Source organism: Trachypithecus francoisi, unplaced genomic scaffold, assembly GCF_009764315.1.
Source record: "Trachypithecus francoisi isolate TF-2019V2 unplaced genomic scaffold, Tfra_2.0 Lachesis_group16, whole genome shotgun sequence".
Lineage (NCBI taxonomy): Eukaryota > Metazoa > Chordata > Mammalia > Primates > Cercopithecidae > Trachypithecus > Trachypithecus francoisi.
Genome location: NW_022681461.1, coordinates 69376104 through 69395549, shown reverse-complemented (window position 1 = coordinate 69395549; position 19446 = coordinate 69376104). Strand labels below are relative to the sequence as shown.

General features: G+C 42.4%; 1 protein-coding gene across 3 annotated transcripts in view; it reads right to left on the bottom strand.

Annotated features, from left to right (window-relative positions):
- ASTN2 (astrotactin 2) overlaps positions 1 to 19446 on the bottom strand; it is a 1009693-nt gene that overhangs the window by 55305 nt on the left and 934942 nt on the right. For all 3 annotated transcript variants that reach the window (XM_033237645.1, XM_033237646.1, XM_033237647.1), the window contains one exon: positions 6566 to 6707. In XM_033237645.1, coding sequence (XP_033093536.1) covers positions 6566 to 6707 — 142 coding nt within the window. The remainder of the gene's footprint in view (positions 1 to 6565; positions 6708 to 19446) is intronic.

Sequence of the window (19446 nt, the reverse complement as noted above, 5' to 3'; positions counted from 1 at the left end):
GGATAGAGGATGAACAAGGCAGACACAGACCCTGGTCCAATGTCCTTCTAGTGAGAAAAGATATACAAAAACAAGTAATAGAGACTAAATCATTACAGTATTAGTGAGTACCATGGCTTTGTGTGTCTATGTGCACTGCAGGCAGGTAGATAAAAGTGGCAAAGGAAGGCGTCTCTAAGAGGCAACATCTAATCATGGACCTGAAGGAGAACAAAGAAACACACATGGAAGAGCCAAGGGAAGGACATCCCAGGGAAAGAGAACAGTAGAGGGAAAGACCTTGAGGAAGGAGGAGACTGGTGCACTCTAGCAAGCGTGCCTGCAGAGTGGTGAGTAGGGGCCAGTGTGGGAGAAGAACGCCAACCTGCTGGAAGGCTGTGAACATATGGTGTTAGCAGAGGCCATCCCACGTGCGACTGCTTAGGTAATGTCTGTCATCACAAACAGCAGTCACAGTGGTTACTCCTCCTCCTGCTGCCATTTGGTAAGCACTGACAATGAGCTAGACATTATCTTGTCCTCTTTACATAGTTCAGTTCACTGTATCCTCATAACCCTCTGAAATAGGTCCTATTATGATTCAATTTTACAGATAAAAAACTGAAGCAGGCTGGGCATGGTTGCACATACCTATAATCTCAGTACTTTGGGAGGCCGAGGCAGGTGGATGGCTTGAGCCCAAGAGTTCGAGACCAGCCTGGGCAACATGGCAAAATCCCGTCTCTACAAAAGATACAAAAATTAGCTGGACATGATGGCACATGCCTGTAGTACCAGTTACTCAGAGGGCTGAGGTGGGAGGATGGCTTGAGCCTGGGAGCTTGAGGTTGCAGTGAGCTGTGATTGCACCACTGCCCTCCAGAACCTCAGTGACAGAGCCAGACTGTCTCAAAAAATCAAAATGAAACAAAAAATCTGAAACACAGTGGTGAAGAAACTTGACAAGGCCACACAGTGGGTAAAAACCCACCTCTGTCTGATTTCATGGGCCTAATTTAAAATTATGTGTGTGTGCTAGTAGTGGTTGCGGATGGAGATACACAAAGTCTATTGCCTTTCCTGTTGGTGCTTTTTGAAAAACATAGAGTGGCACTGATAACCCTTCACATGTATACACAATCTTATGAAAATATTGAAGCAAATTTCTGTCTACTATCCACTTTAATTTGGGGGAGGTATGACAAATTATCTCCATTTTATGGATGAGAGTGATTATCTCCATCTTATGAATGAGAAGGATGAGGTGTGAAGCACCCCCACCTCCCATCTATAGGCTGTGATCTGAGTCTTCGGCCCCCAAGCCTGGTGTTCTTTCCATTGCAAACAGTGTCATTTGCAGTTAGGAAGTTCTCTTCCACTCATACCTCACCAGGTGCTTTGAATAGCACATGGGAGGAGAGGAAGGGAGGAGCAGGTGGGCATTAAGAATCAGCTTAGGTATGAATCTCAGCTCTACCCCTTCTCATTATGTGACATTGGGGAAAATGATTACTCCCTCAAGCCCTAGCTTTCCCACCTGTGAAATGGGAGAGGATAAAAATAACAATACCCTATCTATAGGTTTATCATGAGAATTGAATGAGATAGTACACATACCTTAGAATGGTTCCTGGCACATAGTGAATACTCAATAAAATATTATTATTACTAGCAGCATTATCCAGAAAGTCCTGGTGGTACTGGGCATCAGAACCTCTGTTTGGGGTCTCCATTCCTACTTCAGTGTGCAAGTCTCAGGACTCACTGAACTTAATCTTTCCATGTCACAAATAACACTAAGACCAGACGAGGGGGAAGAACTGACCCAACGTACCACTGAGAGCAAGTGTGAAAATTTCTGTCAGACTCCCAACCTCGGGCTTTTTTTCACAATGCCCTCCCTTCTCCAGGGCTTTGCTTTTTCTTCTACTCTTCCAATTCTACCCACCCCGCTAAGATAGAGCTTCTGGCCTAAGCCTCTGTTCCCACCGTGGATGTTGGCACTTGATTACTGTCCCCAGGCTCCCTTGGCATTCCTTTCATAGAGCTGAAGCCAGGGAGGTGAGGGCGGGTCTGGGGCAAGCCTCTGAATGTGTGGGAATGCATCCCCCACCCCAGGAATCAGGCCTGGTTGCTGCTGGCATGCTTGCTGAAGACCCTTTGGCAGCCTTCCACAATTAGAGAAAGGCAAGGCAGCCAAGACAAGACAGACGCTAATTACCTTGGGTAATAGGAAATTGGAGAGCAGCTACAAGAAGGGTGTCTGGGCCTCTGGCCAGGCAAGGGCAGGGACCATGGATGCCCAGCCAGGCCTGAATCATTGGCCCTGAGTAGAGACTCCTGCTCAGGGTCACCCCTCAATTCCAACAACCCACCCACGGCAGCAGGAGCTGGCCCTGCTGTCAGACCTTCCTGGGACCCTCTCCCTCTGCTGTTCTTGTTTGTTTTCATTCAAAAGCAAAACAAATGAAACAAACAAGGAAATTCAATTTAAACAGGGCATGGGTGCTGATGTTTCTGTTTTGTTACACCAGGGTGAACTTAGGACAGAAAATCAGCCTTGACTTTCACTCATTCAATTATTCTTACCCTGTGGCGCTGTGTAAAGTTACATGGATGGAGGGGCTAAAGAAAAAATTTGCCTTCTTTGGTGGGGTGGAGAGAGGGAATTGGGGTTGGAGTGGGGCCAGAGAGAGGGAGAGAGGCCAAATTTCAAGTAAAAAATAGGATCAAGAAACTGAGATACACTTATAGCAACATAAACTAAAATAATGAATAAAAAGACAAAAAAAGGAATGGTAGGGAGAATGACAGACAGACAAAGACAGGAAGCCATACAGAAAATACTTACATGGAGAGGGAATAAAAGACAAAGAGAAACAGGCAGAGACACAGAGAGGCACAGTAGTGCAAAATAGATGTGAGAGAGCTAGAAAAGCTGGAAGGGCAGAAGCTCAGGAGAAGGAGAGAGGGAATGAAAACAAATCCCATGACAGAACTCATGAGCTAGAATCTCATGCACCTTGATTTTAAAGATGCTGACATTGCAGAACAGGGAAGGAATCTGAACATTTAATCCAAGGTCCCAGAGGCAGAACTAATAGCAGGGCATGAGCCCAGATTCCCTGGTGGAGAGAGACTAGTCCTCCACTCTCCTGCCACCTGAATCCTTTGGAAGCATGGGTGCAGAATTTGGTGTCTGACTGTGCTTAACTAAAACTTGGGCCATTCTGAGACCTCTCTCCTCTGCATCAATCCTCTCCTCTCATTCCATTTCTCCCGAAAGGATTCTGGATGGTCGTTCCTTCCAAGGATAGTGGGACTCCAACTTGCCTGATAAGGGCCAGTTTCTCCAGAGCTGTGCTTAGAAAAGACACTGATAACCAGGGATTGAGAAGAAGAGTCAGGGGAGAAGAAGAAAGTGGCTGACACTTCCTGCAGGCTGCCTACGTGCCAAGAATTGAGGCAAGCCTTGTTTGTGGAGTTTTCAAAGTCAACCCTCTTCCCTACAACCCTTTGAGATAGGGACAATCATCAGCCTCTTTTTCCAGAGGTAGAAATTGCCTCATAGAGCAGTGAAAAACCTGCCTCAGGGCAGGTTATGAGCATGCATCAGAATCAGGGTTCACACCCAGCCCTGCCTGTCCTCAAGGCCTGTGCTATTTCTACTGCCACACACAGCCTTTTTGGCTCAAGAGGAAGAAGAATTTGGGTAAAAAACGAGCAAGCAGAAAATGAGAATCCCTAAGAACTGACACTGGAACTATTTTAAAACTCCAGACCGAGCTGGTCAGACTCCATAGGAGGAGAGCCGCCAATGGGATAAGAGACCGATCCAAACAACACCCTGGTTCCTGGTCAGAGAGGCCTGGATCCCAGGGCCATTAACATCATCCATTTCAAAAATACATAAATAAAATAGAGAAGTGTTCAGAGTTAGAGATGACAAGCTCCTGACAAGCACATTTCCAGGACAGAGGAAGAAAGAATGTTCCATACTTTAAGAGGTGGAAAGGAGGGGTGGTGTCAGGTAGTGAGGAAAAGAAGGGGCAAAGGAAAGTGTTCATCACTTTTAAAGAATGTCAGCTGATTTGTCAGCTCTCAGTGTTAATTGCTTTCGGGATTCCATAAAACATTTCATTGCCCTCTACATAATGGGGCTGCAGGATTCCAGCCCAGATGACATCAAGCCCCTACAGTGTCACCCAGAGACAGGGTTACTCCTTCTGTATTAGTGAATAGGAATCACCTGACAGGACACTGTCCTTCCCTGCCAGATGCTATATCTTCTATCATTTGGTGGATGGATGGGAGAAAGTTGAAATTATCAAAAGGGCAACAACAGCAACATTGATAATAGCTAACACTTCTTAGGCTTCTACTGGAACCTCATCACTAGAGAGCTTTTGTCCATGATCCCATCGAGTCCTCCTGGGGTCCCAGTGAGCCAAACACCATATTATCCACGTTTTCAAAGACAAAGAATTGGAGACTCAGAGGGTTGGGCAGCTCACTCAGTGTCACAGAGCTGATAAAGGACAGGGTCAGGATTTGAATCCAGGTCTGTGTGTCTTTAGTCTATAACCCTAAGGAGGGGAGAAACCGGAAGCCATCTATCAGAAAATCTTTTGAAAATGCCATTCGCTTTCTTCACAGAATTATAGTTTTCAGAGTTAGAGAGGACTTAATCGCTCTTAATGTAGTCACATACTTGTGTTTCACTTCACACATGCAGTTATCCCAGAGCCCAAGGTGTTGGTGAGTGCTTATTGATTAAGAGTGTCTAGGGTTGTGCTCTCAAAGTCAGATCCCAATCCCACTACTCATCATGAGGATGGTGGTCATTCTTTAAGGCCTAAGGTACATCCTAAAACCTTAGTAAAATTTGCCCAGATGTCCCACTGGAAGACGTAGAATCACATATTTACTTTGAGGATTCCATTCCTAGAACATTCACTGCCCCCCAAGTGACTTAAGATAAAGCTTGGGTCCCAACATCTCAGAGATAGTAGGTTGCAGAGTCAGGGGCAGAAGACTCAATTGCGAGCTTTTTTGCCATTCTTGAGTTTGGTGACCCAACACATTGGTTGTTACCAAGGAGCCTGAATATATCAAGTGTTCAAAAGGGTGAGGAAGAGGGAGGGAGAGGAAGGGGAAGATGGGTTGTGTTTTGAGGTGAGCAAGGTTCACAGATTGTGGAGGGACTAACACTTATTGCGCACATGCTTGGAGATACCAAGCCAGGGTGTTTCTCGTTTAATTATCACACATTTCTACAAGGTGGGTTTTATTATTTGTTTTACAAAGGCTTTATAAGAGACTTATGGGGTAAAGCAACTTATCTAAAGTCACTTAACTAAAAATGTCAAAGCAAGATTTGAATCCATAGTCTGTGGCCTTTCTCACAATCATTAGGTTATGTTATCTGAGGATAGGACTTCTGTCTTAGTCTCATTCATATCCACAGTGCCACAGTGCTTAGCACAAGACCAAAACACAAGAAATACTCAGCAAATGTCTACTGAATAAGTAAATAAGTTATGAATGAGTGAACGATTGTGTGAATGAAGTAACTGATGAATGAATAAATTAATGTAATGAAGGAATATAAGAGTAGGTGAATAGATGGATGAAGAGATGCATGAATGGAGGGAAAGAGGGAAGAAGGGCAAGAGGGAGGGATGAATGGAAAATAGATAAATCTTTGGGCAGATAGACAGTTAAATGGAGGAAAGAATGAATCCCTGAATGGCTAAATACAGTGATAAATAAATGAGTTGAATAACTGGTGAATAAAGCTCAACTTTGTAACAACTTCAGCTTTCTAAGTTGATAAGGGAGGTGGCCTATGGTTCCCTAATTAGGGTACATAAGGAGAGTTGGTCTATGAAGCTCTATGTTATAGCTTATGATGGTTGCATCCAGATCTAAAACCAACACTCACTGAGGTAGGAAATAAAAAGTAACAAATGAGCTCCTTTTCTCTTCCAAGGCTAACAAATGAAGCTCAGAGTGACTGTCTCTTCCATCTTCAGAAGTTTGAATGCAGTGATTCCAATGTACTCTACAAAGGAGTGATAATTGCACTATTTTTAAAAGGCTAGCTGGATCTATTAATAAAAAGTATATATTAAATATATATCGGCATATATATCTCAGTATGCATATTTCAGTGTGTATGTGTCTATATATCAGATATACTAATCTAATCTTTAAAGAGAAGAAAGGATACAAGAGGTAAAAGACCACTAGGCAGAGATCCCTGTCCCAACCATTCTTGATAACTTGATCAGTGCTCTTGAGTAAACACTCTTCTCTCTCTGAGCTGCAGATTCCTAATCAGCAGAAGGAATGGTTTTAAATTTCTGGTCTCTCTGGGCACTTCAGCACTCACCTGGTGTGATTCTGTGATCCATTGTGGCATACTTCTCAGACGGACACTTCTAAACCTTAGAATCTCAAGTTGCACATACAGGCTAGCTAACAAAACATCTGGCTGGCCTGCACAGAATAACTCATGCCATTCCTCTTAGGCTTAAAATCATCCTGTCTGCTTCATGGTCCCCACACAACCAACACATCTTACTTGTAGAGACCGTCAGGCTCCAGACACTTGAAGATGACCGAGTAGATACTGACTTCAGGGACCTCTCCATGGCTTCGACCAGCTGCTACACAAGATGTGCCCAGGCCAGAGAGTAAGTCATCAGCAAAACTCAGGAATTCTCCTGGAGGGAGAAAAAGAAAGATGAACTCCCCAGCTCAGGCCATAGTGAGCACATGTTTTTGCCGTCATTCAAACCTATCAAATGTCTGGATACCATTATCAAGAAAAATAATGGATAGAAAAAGCAAAATATATGACAATGACACAGATTTGTATTTAGCCTTGATGACTCTTTGTTCATATTTATGCACAATTTTTTCATCCATCAAGTGGAAATACTAATACCTACCTTTATAAGATTATAGCAAGGCTCAAATGAGATAAATTATTGTGTAATAAAAATGCATGAAAAGGTAGTAAGGATATTATGCTTTTTTTTCTGTAACTACTCTGGCCTTGTCACTGCCATTCACTCCCTCTTAACTCCTTGAGCAAGACTCCTCTTTCTTAGAATTGCATTTTCCTTCTTTGTATAATGAAGGAACTGGACTAAAGATGTAAGATAATTTTCATGCCAGTTTGCCAATGTTATGCATGGGTACTGGATTCATGGAGTGTTATACTGAGATGGACAGAGACCAGCTAAGGAGGAAAGAGTTCTGTGATTGATTAGTGATGAAGGTCATGGAACCTTCATCGTGTACAGGATGTACATGATGTCATGGAACCTTCACCATGTACAGGATGGAACAATGGGAGACTATGTGCCACATATTTGTAATCCTCAAACTCCATCACTTCTTTAATTTACTTTAAATCTAACCATTGGGTTTTAAGTAGTAGTGGAAGTTTACTAGAAACAGGACTAATAAAGAAGTCTAGGAAGTAAAGAAAACTAAAAAGAATAACTGAACATCTAGACTCTTGGGATCTAGTCTTAGTTCTGCTGAGAATTTGCTGTATAGTCCTGGACAACTAAATCCTCATTTTTTGTGCTTTAGTTTTCTCCTCTGTATGGTGAAGGTGCTAGAATCATTATTAGGATTCCTGAAAAAATAAGATAAAAATATAGATATGAACAAAAATTAAGTTATAAGGACAAACACTGCACTAGTACTACTTATACTAGTAAGAATGTGGAAACAGCTAAATGTCCAGCTATATAGAAATGGCTATATCAATTGAGTTCAATGATGCAATAGGCTATTTTATAGTCATTAAAAATAATTTGTGGAAGAATATCAAAGGGTATTTATGACATAATGTGAAGTTAAAAAAACAGGTTACACTATTACAAAGTAATCTCATTTTTGTAGAAATTTTATATGCACATGCATTTAAAAACAGAAGGAAGAAAAAAACAAAAGTTTAAGAATGACTCTGGAGAGTGACATAATAGGCACTTTTTCTATCTTATTTTTGTTTATCTCTATTTTAAAAATTATCTTCAATAAACATATATTGCTTTTGTAACCCATAAAAATATCAATAAAAATTACTTAAAAATAGATAAAGTAAATGGGCCAGACTAAATGGCCTCTAAGTTACCCTCCAATTCTAAAATTGGATGATCTAGGAAAAAAACTGACATATGAGGTATTTTTGTACCACACAGTATAAAATGATATGAGGCCTCTCAACTGTTGTTTTCTTCTTTTCCTCTTGCCTGATAGAGAGTTCCTCAGAGCTCTATTCATGTACAACCCCAGTAATAAACCAGAAAAGGATGCCAGCTCCATTACATCCTCTCCACCTGGGATTAAGAACAAGACAATGTCATGAAACCATAAAAGAACAACAGTGTTGACTCGTGTTTCAGAAGACTAGGACTCAGAGCAGCCTGGGGGTGCTTCTCTACCAAGGAACTGATTGAGCAGAATATACAGACCCCTTCCTGTTGGTCTTTCAAAGAAAAGTTTCATTCTTTATTTTTATTTATTTATTTATTTATTTTCATTTTTTTTTTTTTTTTTGAGACAGGGTCTCATTCTGTTGCCAAGTCTGGAGTGCAGTGGTGCAACCTCCGCTCATTGCAGCCTCTGCCCCGCAGGCTCAAGAGGTCCTCCCACTTCAGCTTCCCAAATAGCTGGGACTACAGGCATGCACCACCACACCAGCTGACTTTTGTATTCTTTGTAGAGATGGGGTCTTACCCTGTTGCCCAGGCTGGTCTCAAACTCCTGAGCCTTGGCCTCCCAAAGTGCAGAGATTATAGGCATGAGCCATTGTGCCTGGCCCAAAAGTTTCATTCTTAAAGAAAAACAGTTTTAAAAAGAAGAGTTTCATTCTTCCTCTTACAGTGAATTTTGCAAGACTTATCTGACTGAATCAGCCAGATGCACCTGGGATTCAGCCGAACAACAATTCTAGAAGGTATTTGCTCCTATAGTCCAATAGAACAGGTCTGATGGGTACTGTTTTTCGGTTTCCATTTTTCACAAAGATAATATATGGTTCATAGACTTGACATGTAGATGCTAGATTTAGGATCAAGTGTCTAAATCAGGGTAGTGATGGCAACAGGCAATTTCAGCTGCTACTGCAAGGCAGACCTGAGACTGAGTACTATTTCCACCATGGGTCGCACGTCCTTAAACTTCTCAATGTCTCCATTTTTCTTTTTGTTACAAGGAGTTGACAGCGCTCTCATGCATTTGGAGTCTACAAAGTAAAGCCAAGGGTCTAGAAAGAGACAAAGATGCCTAGAACCAGAGATTTGTCTGGAAAATGAAGACATGAGTGAATCTTTTATTCAGCACAAATTTTGGCATCCCACACTTCTTCTGTAGGCCTCTTATATCAGGTTCTTTCACAGTACAACCAGAAACTAACAATATGTCCATTTCAAAAAATATCACAAATTCCAGAGCAATGTATGTGATAAAAAGTTAAAAAAAAAGGGGGGGGGGTTGCGAGAAGACATGGGATTATTCACTAGATGGAGTGAGGGTCTTACTTCACTTGGTTTCTCAGGATTCCAAGTCTGGCTATATGTTTGTTTTATTTGAGCTTGGATCCATGTCTGTCTGCTTTTCAATTTGTTTCCAGATAGCCAATGAGAGAGTTGGATCTTCATGAGTGTATTCGTCATTCTCATAGTTCATAGCAATTCTTCATAGTTCTATGAAGAAATACTTGAGACTGGGTAACTCATAAAGAAAAGAGGTTTAATTGACTCACAGTTCTGCATGGCTGGAGGGGCCTCAGGAAACTTACAATCATGGCAGAAGGCACCTCTTCACAGGGCGTCAGGAGAGAGAATGAGTGCCCAGGGAAGGGGGAAAAAGCCCCATATAAAATCATCAGATCTCATGAGAGCTCACTTACTATCATGAAAGCAGCATGGGGGAAGTGCCCCCATAATCTAATCAACTCCCACGAGGTCCCTCCCAGAACACATGGGGATTATGGGAACTACAATTCAAGATGAGATTTGGGTGAGGCGACAGCCAAACCGTGTCAATGAAGGAATTCAGTATGTTTGTGGCCTGTGTTAATTACCTGTCTTTAGATGAAAAGATGGCTGACATTCATTTTCAAATGGGAATAGCTTTCCAGATATTTCCATGAATTTCAGAATAATTTGGACCATGGATACAAGCCCCATAAACATGTCAGGTCAGTAAGATTGGCATGATTCTATGTTCTGAAAAATTCTAAGGTTTGCAGGTTTAATTCAAGTGAAGAAACTGGCTCACCTGCAGTATATGCAGTATAACTAATCATACCAAGATCATTATAAGGATATTTAGTGCTCAGTTCTAGTCACAACTGTATGAATAATCATCTTCAAATGAAAAAGTTAAAAGGAAGGCAACTGACATCGAGTACATACTTTCCTTTTTTCCATTTAATCCTCACAGCAATCTAACAAGTTAGATTTTATCATCCCCATGGTAAAGCTGGGGTTAATGTTGCAGTTAAAAAGGAAGAGAGCTGAGATTAGAACCCCTATTTTTTCAGTTCCAAAGACATACCTTTTCTTTTATACTATGCTGCCTCCTAGAGAAAGTTTGAAAATGATAGTATCAGAAAGGGAGGTTTCTCAATGCTATTCAATTTGCAATTGAATTCCTGCCACTCTCTTAGCTTGAGGAATGAGACAATAAAAGAAATGGTCCCTGACCTTCTACAGCTTGTAATCTGACAACAGGAACGGTTGTTAAATACAAGAACAAACCTATAAAGTAAATTGTAAGATTGCTTTTTTTGGCACTGGATTTCAGAAGTTTTAAATGCAACTTAGATGAAGACAGGTGAATGAAGTAATCCCCCAGTGTTCTTCCTCACCCAGTGGAGGGGGTACTAAGAAAGGCCTGGGGGCTTCTCTATGCACAAATGCAAATCAATGCAATTCAACACATGTATTGTGGTTCCACAATATAACATACTCCGCATCTGGCAACCATACAATTGAATGAGCAATAATATACAGAGCAGTGGTTAAGAGCCTGGGCTTTAAGTTTACTCTGCCTAGGATTAAATCCTAGTACTCCTTCACTTACTGCTTGTCTTGGACAAGCTCCTTAACTCTGTACATCTATATTCTTATATGTAAAATGAGGAGAATCATAGTATCTAACTTACAGAGTTGCAAACATCATATAAAATACTGTATACTGGAAAACAGTAAGAGCTTAAAATGTGTATTAACTATCACTGTTTTTGTTTTTCTTACGCTTTTTTTATTTTTCTTTTTCGAGAAAGAGTCTTTCTCTGTCACCCAGGCTGGAGTGCAATGGCATGATCTCGGCTCACTGCAACTTCCACCTCCCGGGTTCAAGCAATTCTCCCACCTCAGCCTCCCAAGTAGCTGGGATTATAGGTGCCCACCACCATGCCTGGCTAATTTTTGTATTTTTAGTAGAGATAGGGTTTCACCATGTTGGCCATTCTGGTCTTGAACTGACCTCAGGTGATCTGCCTGCCTCAGTTTCCCAAAGTGCTGGGATTACAGGCATGAGCCACCATGAACAGCCTTGTTTTTCTTATTCTTGTTTTCAACATAACAGAGTAGAGATAAGGACTCTTAAAGATATATTTTTATCCAAGCTTCTGCTTTTACAGGTGACAAAACTGAAGTTCAGAGAAGGAATGTGACAGGTCCATGCCCATACACTCAACAGAAGGAGATTTGGAACAAAAACTTTGTGTCTTGACTCCTGGCATCTAGGAGATAACCTGTACCAGCCAACCTATGAGATAAAATCACTGAGAATTGAAAATCTCTCAAAGCTAACACAGGAGCCCTTCCTTCCCAATTTCTGAGCACTTTATTCAACATGAATGTGATATACAGTCCCTGGGCAATTACTATGCACCAGACACTGTGCTAGGTACATGGTTCCTCCTTGCCATCTTCTTAAGCCTGGAATTTCTGAGACAGACACAAAGTCTCCAAGAGACAGGAGTTTAGTATGTTTCTAATATATCATATATTTTAACAGTGGTTTGCAGATTATAACATAGAGAACTCCAGGGGCAAGGATGAACACTAACAGGAGAGAGATTGGGGCCAGTCTTCCATATACTCACACTGACCTTCAACTAGATCAACTCTAGTTTGATCTCTTTTATATACTAATGGTCCATGTTTTTATTTAGTTTTTTACAAAACTGTTTATAAAAGTTGGTTTTAAAGTTTCAGTGCTTAAAGTGTTTGAATTCCAGAACTGTGCTATACTCTCTGAGAGAAATACAGAGGCTTGGGAATGCTACACCTTAATTCAAGGATTTGCAGCTACTCAGGGGCAGAATTCAGAATCAAGCCCATTGTCTTGCATCTGAGCCCCATGCACCTTTCACTAGGACACTCTACCTGGGAGGCCTCTGTTCCCACCTCCCTGGTACCTTGTTAGGGTCTTATGGTAGAACCCTCCTAGAACCCAGGCTGCTGCCTCTGCCTCACCCAAGTTCGTCCAAGTCTCTAACATTCTTTTCCTGTTTTTCTTTCCTTGAAAACAGATAGGGAGTTGGGAGTCGCTGTACAGGAATGTGCCTGTTCCCCATTACAGCTCTTCTGGGGCTGTAACCCGAGTGGGCTGGGGCCAGATCCCCACACATTTCTTTATCCACTCAGACTCTAGCCTTGCTCTCATTACCTTCTGCAGAAAATGTTAATCATGATTCTGCTGCAGCTTCAGAATCAACCCGACAAAGCATGGATCAATTTTTCTAGAGGCCCCACCCTCTATCCCTCAATTCCCTCTCCCTCTCCTTTCAGCAGTCCCTCAATCCTTCTCCTTGTTTCCCCTCTCTCTCTCTTTCTCCCCTCACCCTCTTGCTTCTGAATGAGTTGAGGTCACAGTCAAAGCTGGCCACAAGAGCAAATTGAAAACAGGTTGGGAGAAAAGCAGCAAAGAAATTCCAGAATGGAAGGAGCAGTGGGAGTGGGGAGATATGGGGGTGGGGAAAGCTAGCCTTTTAGCCCAGGTGAGGAGAAAGGTCCCCAGCTCAGGGCTCCACACTCTTTTCGGGAAACACCAAGCGGATTTAGGAGTCACCATTCTGGGCCTGGCCTCTCTAACCTGCAGATGCTCTTTGTCATGGTGCCCAGGGAGAAGCACGGCTCTGTCTGCATTTCCTTTACTTGGGCAACTGTAGCAATTCATTATGAGAACGTGTCAGGGACAAAATGCATCTTTCAGGGCCTCACACCTATCAGCTGTAGTTGGTTTGTTTCTTCTGAAACATGGTGTTATTTTAAATCTGAAGAAGCAGTGTGTAGTGATCCTTACCTTTATTGTAATGGCAGTAGGAGGTAGTGGAAAGACAGTGGGTTTTGGGGAGCAGATGACACCTAGTTTTGAAGCCAGGCCTACCACTTATGAACTATATTATGTAGAGATGGCTGATCAAACTCTCAGAGACTGCTTCTTCATCTGAAAAGAAGATGATCCTATCCATTTCAGAGAGTCAGGTGAGGATTGAGTAAGATAATATTTATAATATGCCTGATACATGAATAGCTTACAAACATTACTGCTCCCCTCATCCGTGCTCCCTCAGGTCTAAATAATTTGTCTGATGGCAAAATTTTTAGTTATCACACTCAGTCGCTTTTAGGTGCATTACATCATATCTAACTCCCTAAAATCTTCCTGTTTTTTTTGCAAAAAGAAGTCATTTTGGATGGAAGGAAGGAATGAAATAAGAAACAAAGAAAGAAAGGAAGCAAAAGGAGAGGAAATGAAAATGTTATTTGGCTTTTATTACACGGCATCAACAATGCTAGACATTTTTACTTATATTGTCTTGGTTAAATATTCAAAACAATCCATCTTGCTTAAAATTCGATAAAACCTAATGAATTCAGTGAATTGTGCTTTTGCAGATGAGGAGACAGTTTCATCTGCAAATAACTTTCTCACAAAAATCTACCTAGGAATGGCAGAGTAAAGGCTGAAGTCAGGACATTCAGTACCCAAAATCTGTGCCTTTCCTACTACACATTTGCCTCCAGACTGCGAGATGCCTGGGGCGGGAATTTTGTTTCAGTCACCCCTGTGTTACTGGTGTCCAGCATAGGGCTGATGACGCAGCTATTTACTGAATGCTGTGACACTGAATTTCAGTGGTTGAAGCCTGGATCTGCTCCCATTTACTCAACATCAGCACCTGGCATTAGAACTCTCTCTTGGGATAGCCAGGCTGCCTCCTGCATAACCTTTCAGGAGTAAATAGGCCACAAATAATATAGGAAAGGAGGAAATGACATAAAGATAAGAGCTCCAAAAAAGGCAACAGTGATCTAGCAAATACCTACTGAGAGTTCCCGTGTGCCAGGCATCGTGCTGAGCCTTCAGGCTCATCCTTATGCCTGCCCTCTAGTGGACATCTGCTGGTTTGACTGGCTATAAAGGCACGCCTCTTTCTACCAATAGCACCTGTTTTCCTTCGGGGAACCAGCTCTCCCCCAATCTCAGTGTAAACAATTTAGGTAGAGCTAAGGACCCTTCTATCCTTCAGAGACTGGCACGTGATCAATGGCCAGACATTTCATGTCAAAGGCCAAAAAAAACAAGTGACCTAGGCTTAATCAATCAGACTAACTCCAGGAACAGACACCAACCAAGTCCTGATGACATTATTTGAAGCCCTGGACCCAGTTGTGCCTGAGGTCTACATCTACCCTTGGGTATTTCAGATACATGAGTTACTATTTTTCCATTTTTGCTACTTTCCATTTGTTTTCTGTTCCTTGCAATCAAGAGTTCTCTCAGATACAAATCCTATGAGGTATGTTTTATGATTGCCATTTTATAAATGAAAAAATAATGCTCACAGATCTCAATCAAGTTGTCCAAAGTCATACTCTATCTAAATAAGAAGGCTGGAATCCAAATACAAAGCTGTCATACTCCAAAATCTGAGTCTTTCCTACCATAAAACGCTGCCTAGGGCGAGGGATATAAAGACTACTAATCAACAAGAATTCACGGGATATCTCCAGTGTCCTGCTTCCTCTAGCCCCTTCCTCCTCACTGCCTGGGCTCCTTCCCTCACTCATTCCAGCCATGCTGACATTCTTCCTCCTCCTCTAACATGCCAAACGTACTCCCACCACAGGGCTTTTGCACCTGTGGTTTCCATGAGCCCTCTTCCCTTGTCATTGTATGGCTTACTCTCTCTCGTTTCCCAAATCCTTACTCAAATGTCACTTGCTCAGAAAGGCCTTCTCTGGCCACTCGGTCTACAGGAGCATTCACTATCACCCTTTACCCTCTTTACTCATTTATCTTTACAAAATTTATCACTGTCTTTCATATATTGATGGATTGATATATTGCCTGTATCCCCTGCTGTAAGCCCTGTAAGAGAATTTATTCACTTAGAATGGTGCCTGTACACAGCAGGTTTTCCATAAATATTTATATAGTGAGTGAATGTATCTGCTGTGTGCTGCAAACTGAGCTGATTGCTGGGAGCACAATCATAAAGAACACTTTTGTTTAAATTTCCTGGAAAGCAGAGCTTAAGAACAATGGCTTGGGTGCAGAAGGTTTATTTGGGAAGTGATTCCAGGGTGCAGGCAAGGGGTAAAGGGCAGAGTAAGACAGGGAAGAGAAAAAGTCAATATAAAGGCACATCTTCAAGTTTGCTGCTGTACAAGATGGGACCTAATTTTTCAGGAACCTTTTAAGGAGGGAACAAGATACCCCCCAGAATTGTCTGGCTGGAAGTCGGGGAGATGGAGCACTTATCTATCAGTTTCTGATTCCCATTGGTTGAGTCCTATTTTAGTCTATTCTCATGCTGCAATTAAAGACATATCTGAGACTGGGTAATTTATAAGAAAAAGAGGTTTAATGAACTCACAGTTCCACATGGCTGGGGAGGCCTCAACATCATGGTGGAAAGCAAAGGAGGAGCAAAGACACACCTTACATGGTGGCAAGCAAGAGAGCTTGTGCAGGGGAACTGCCCTTTATAAAACCATCAAATCTCTTGAGAATTATTCACTATCATGAGAACAGCACAGGTAAAAACTGCCTCCATGATTCAATTACCTCCCACCAGGGTCCCTCCCATGACACATGGGGATTATGGGAACTATAATTCAAGATGAGATTCGGTTGGGGAAACAGCCAAACCATATCGAGTCCCTCACCCACAAGTGTAATTTCCCCACACTTTTTTTTAAAGTTGTACTTGCACACAGGCCTAGGGAGCTCCTTCAATCTCTCATAAGGCTGTGGGGCAGAAAGTGCAAGTGTGCATCTGAGGTCACTGGCAGCACAAAGTGAGCCTGAGTGTGCACAGAGCTGCTCACCACAGCTGCAGCTGAAATAGCCATGGGCCAAGAGGATATGGCATGGTCCCAGAGGCATCTGCTATAAAGATACAGTCTCTGCCTTTAAGGAGTTTGTAGAAAGAGCAACTGACTTGTCTTCCTTTCTGAGGTCTAGGACAAACTTGTTAACCTCACTATTCAAAGAGTTCACAAGCAGTTATCGAACACCCTCTAGGTGCCAGGCAAAGGACTACAACTGTGGTCACAGCTCTGAACCACAGGAGCAAAACCTCTTCCCTGTGATGCTCACATTTTGCAAGGAGGAACAGAAAGGATTGCTTTTACGTGCAGCCAACCAAGGAGTCCTGCAAATTATGATTAATACTGAATTTAATAGTATTAACCTCAACATTAATATGCACTTGGCTTATAAAGCCTTCCTTTTTCTACAGCTGGATTAATTAGAGCCATAAAAGCCCTCATCATCCCCACTGTCTCGAGGACAAATGATGCTAATGCATTTGGCTGCAGTGGGTATTGCTAACATGTGTGAGGAAAGCTGATTTGGGGACCAGACTGGGGAGAAGGGGGAGGGATGAAGGAAAGCCAAGTTCCCCTCCCCCTCCATCACTCTTTAAGGATGCCAGTGTGAGTTCACTGCCTTTGAAGCACTCATCCATGGAGGGTTTTCTTTTCCCTTTTTCCTTTTTAAAATTCCATTCCCAAATGTTATATCATTGTAAAGTGGAAAGAACCAACTGTACAATGTGCTTACCGTCAGATTCTCAGTTCCCCTAATACTTCCAACTTTCTCTGGGTCAAACACTTCATTCAACATCTCCCTCTCTGTACAAAAAGGCAAAAACCACGAGGTTGCTGACGGTGGGCCCAAGGAGCCCCTCTGTCCATTAATGTGATGAAAAAGCATAGTATCTGGCAGAGTTGAAGTTATTATTCTTATTTTGTGAAGAAGAAAAGAGAGGCTCAGAGATTTAAGGCAAGCTGTCCAAACACACAGTTACTACCTAGCAAAGCTAGAACTTGAACCCAGGTTGATCCAATTCCAAAGTCTGTTGTTTTTCCACCACAACAGGCGCTTCTTAATTGCTCTGTCTCTGTGAACTTCAGTCTCCTTGTCTCTAAAATAAGGATTTCAGGGCCAGGCACAGTGAGTGGCTCATGCCTATAATCCCAGTTCTCGGGGACACCAAGGCAGGAGGATCACTTGAGGCCAGGAGGTCAAGACCAGCCTGGGCAGCATAGCAAGACCCCATCTTTAATCCATTAAAGGCTTTATAATCTGCAAAACATGATGCATATGTCAGTAGTTGTTGTTAAGGAAAATTCTCAGTGCCAGGTAAGGTAATAAAAATGCCAGGTCAGTACTTCTGATATGTATGCCAATGTTCAGCTCCAAGGACATAGCAGGGCACAAAAAATGTGATAGTGAAGGATCTTTAATAACCTGGACGCATAGCCATCTTAAACGCAGAAGAATTTGAATGCCAATAAGCTAACTCACTTCACACACAGAGAAAAAAGTTGGGGTATGAGGATGCTATGCGGCAGGAAAATGTAGTCCTGAGATTAGAGCTTCCGCAACTCTTCTCTAGTTCTCTAAAGAGCTGGCTGCTTCTGTTCCATCATCTCAGCTGAAGTTCCATCCCTTTAGAATCCTCTGCACCACCCCAACTAATGCAAACCCAAACTGCCTACTCTCAGTTATGCCCCACAAGAGAACTCTTGATTGTATTCCATGCACTAGTGATAATTTGTAGTTACTGTGTTTGTCAGTTTATTTACCTCTTTATTTGCTTTTTATTATGAAAATATTAACTTCATGAGTTTAGGAGCCTTGTCCATCCCATCTTGTTCATGATTTCTCCAGTGTCTAGCAGAGTGTGGGGGCCACAGGAGCTATTTATTAAAGGTCGATTGAATGAATCAAGGCAAGGGTGATGCTGGAGAGGTAACTCATGACTCAGTCAAGGTTTTGTAAACATGTGTGGACAACTGATGTTCATCCCTTAAGTTTTTGCTCATACCTGATGTCTTTCAAAACATTCTTCTTGGTCACTCTTTGCTTTCACCTGGCAAAATTTAGGGCCCCTCAACTGAGTCCCCACAGCTCCCTGTGTCCCTCGCTATTAGAGTCTGTAACTCATTGTCCTATAACTACATATGTAGTTGTCTTCCTCCCCTTATGCACTGGGAGGATTATGGAAAGGTACCTGGCCTGTCTTAGTCACCACCTGAGCCCTAGTGCCTAGGCTTATGCAGAACAAGTGAGTCAATGAACAAGCATGGCTTCCTTTACCCACTGGAAGAAAGTCCATGGGGTGGAAGATTGGGGGATGCTAGGACCTCACTATGCATCAACCTTGGAGTTGTGTTGGAAACAGCAGTCCCATGAGGCCACTGGGTCTTATGCAAAAGAGCACTGGGTAGAGACTCAGTGCCCCTACCTCCTTGTGAGATTCTGTACAAATAAGTTCATCTCCTCATCCACCAAAGCACATGACCATAATAGAAAGAATGCTCATCAAGTTCTCCACCAGCCTTTACCTGATTCAGTCTTGCAACTCACCCAACTCCTGTTTATTTTCCTCTATATTTCCCTATCACTTTATCTATCTGCCAGACACCACACCCCAGGAAATCTCCCTAATTGATATGATTGTTTATCGATGCCTGACAAACCCTGGAGTTTCTGCCCAGCCTCACCCTTTGCTATAGCACCTCAGCCACCCACACTGGCTACCCATTAACCCTTTGACTTTTCTATCTCTGTGTAGTGAGGATTGCCCTTCTCTTTCCATTGCCCTCTCCTTTTGTAAAATCCTTTTTAGTTTACAATGTATGCCTCCACCACCTTATTAAATTTAAGCTTCACAAGTGTGTGATGAGGTGGGCACAGCACGATGGAATTGAAAATTTCCATTTAGGGGAAGTTGAATCTCAGGAAAGGAATGTGGGTAGCGGAAGAGGTACTGGAACCAGATCACACATTTCTAATCCCTGATCCTGTGCTGCTATAACTCTAACTTGTGCTCTTGTCTCCTCATCCAGGCTGTGAGGTGAGCCATGACTAATATAGTCTTACAGCCACCCCCTGCAGTGGCTAACA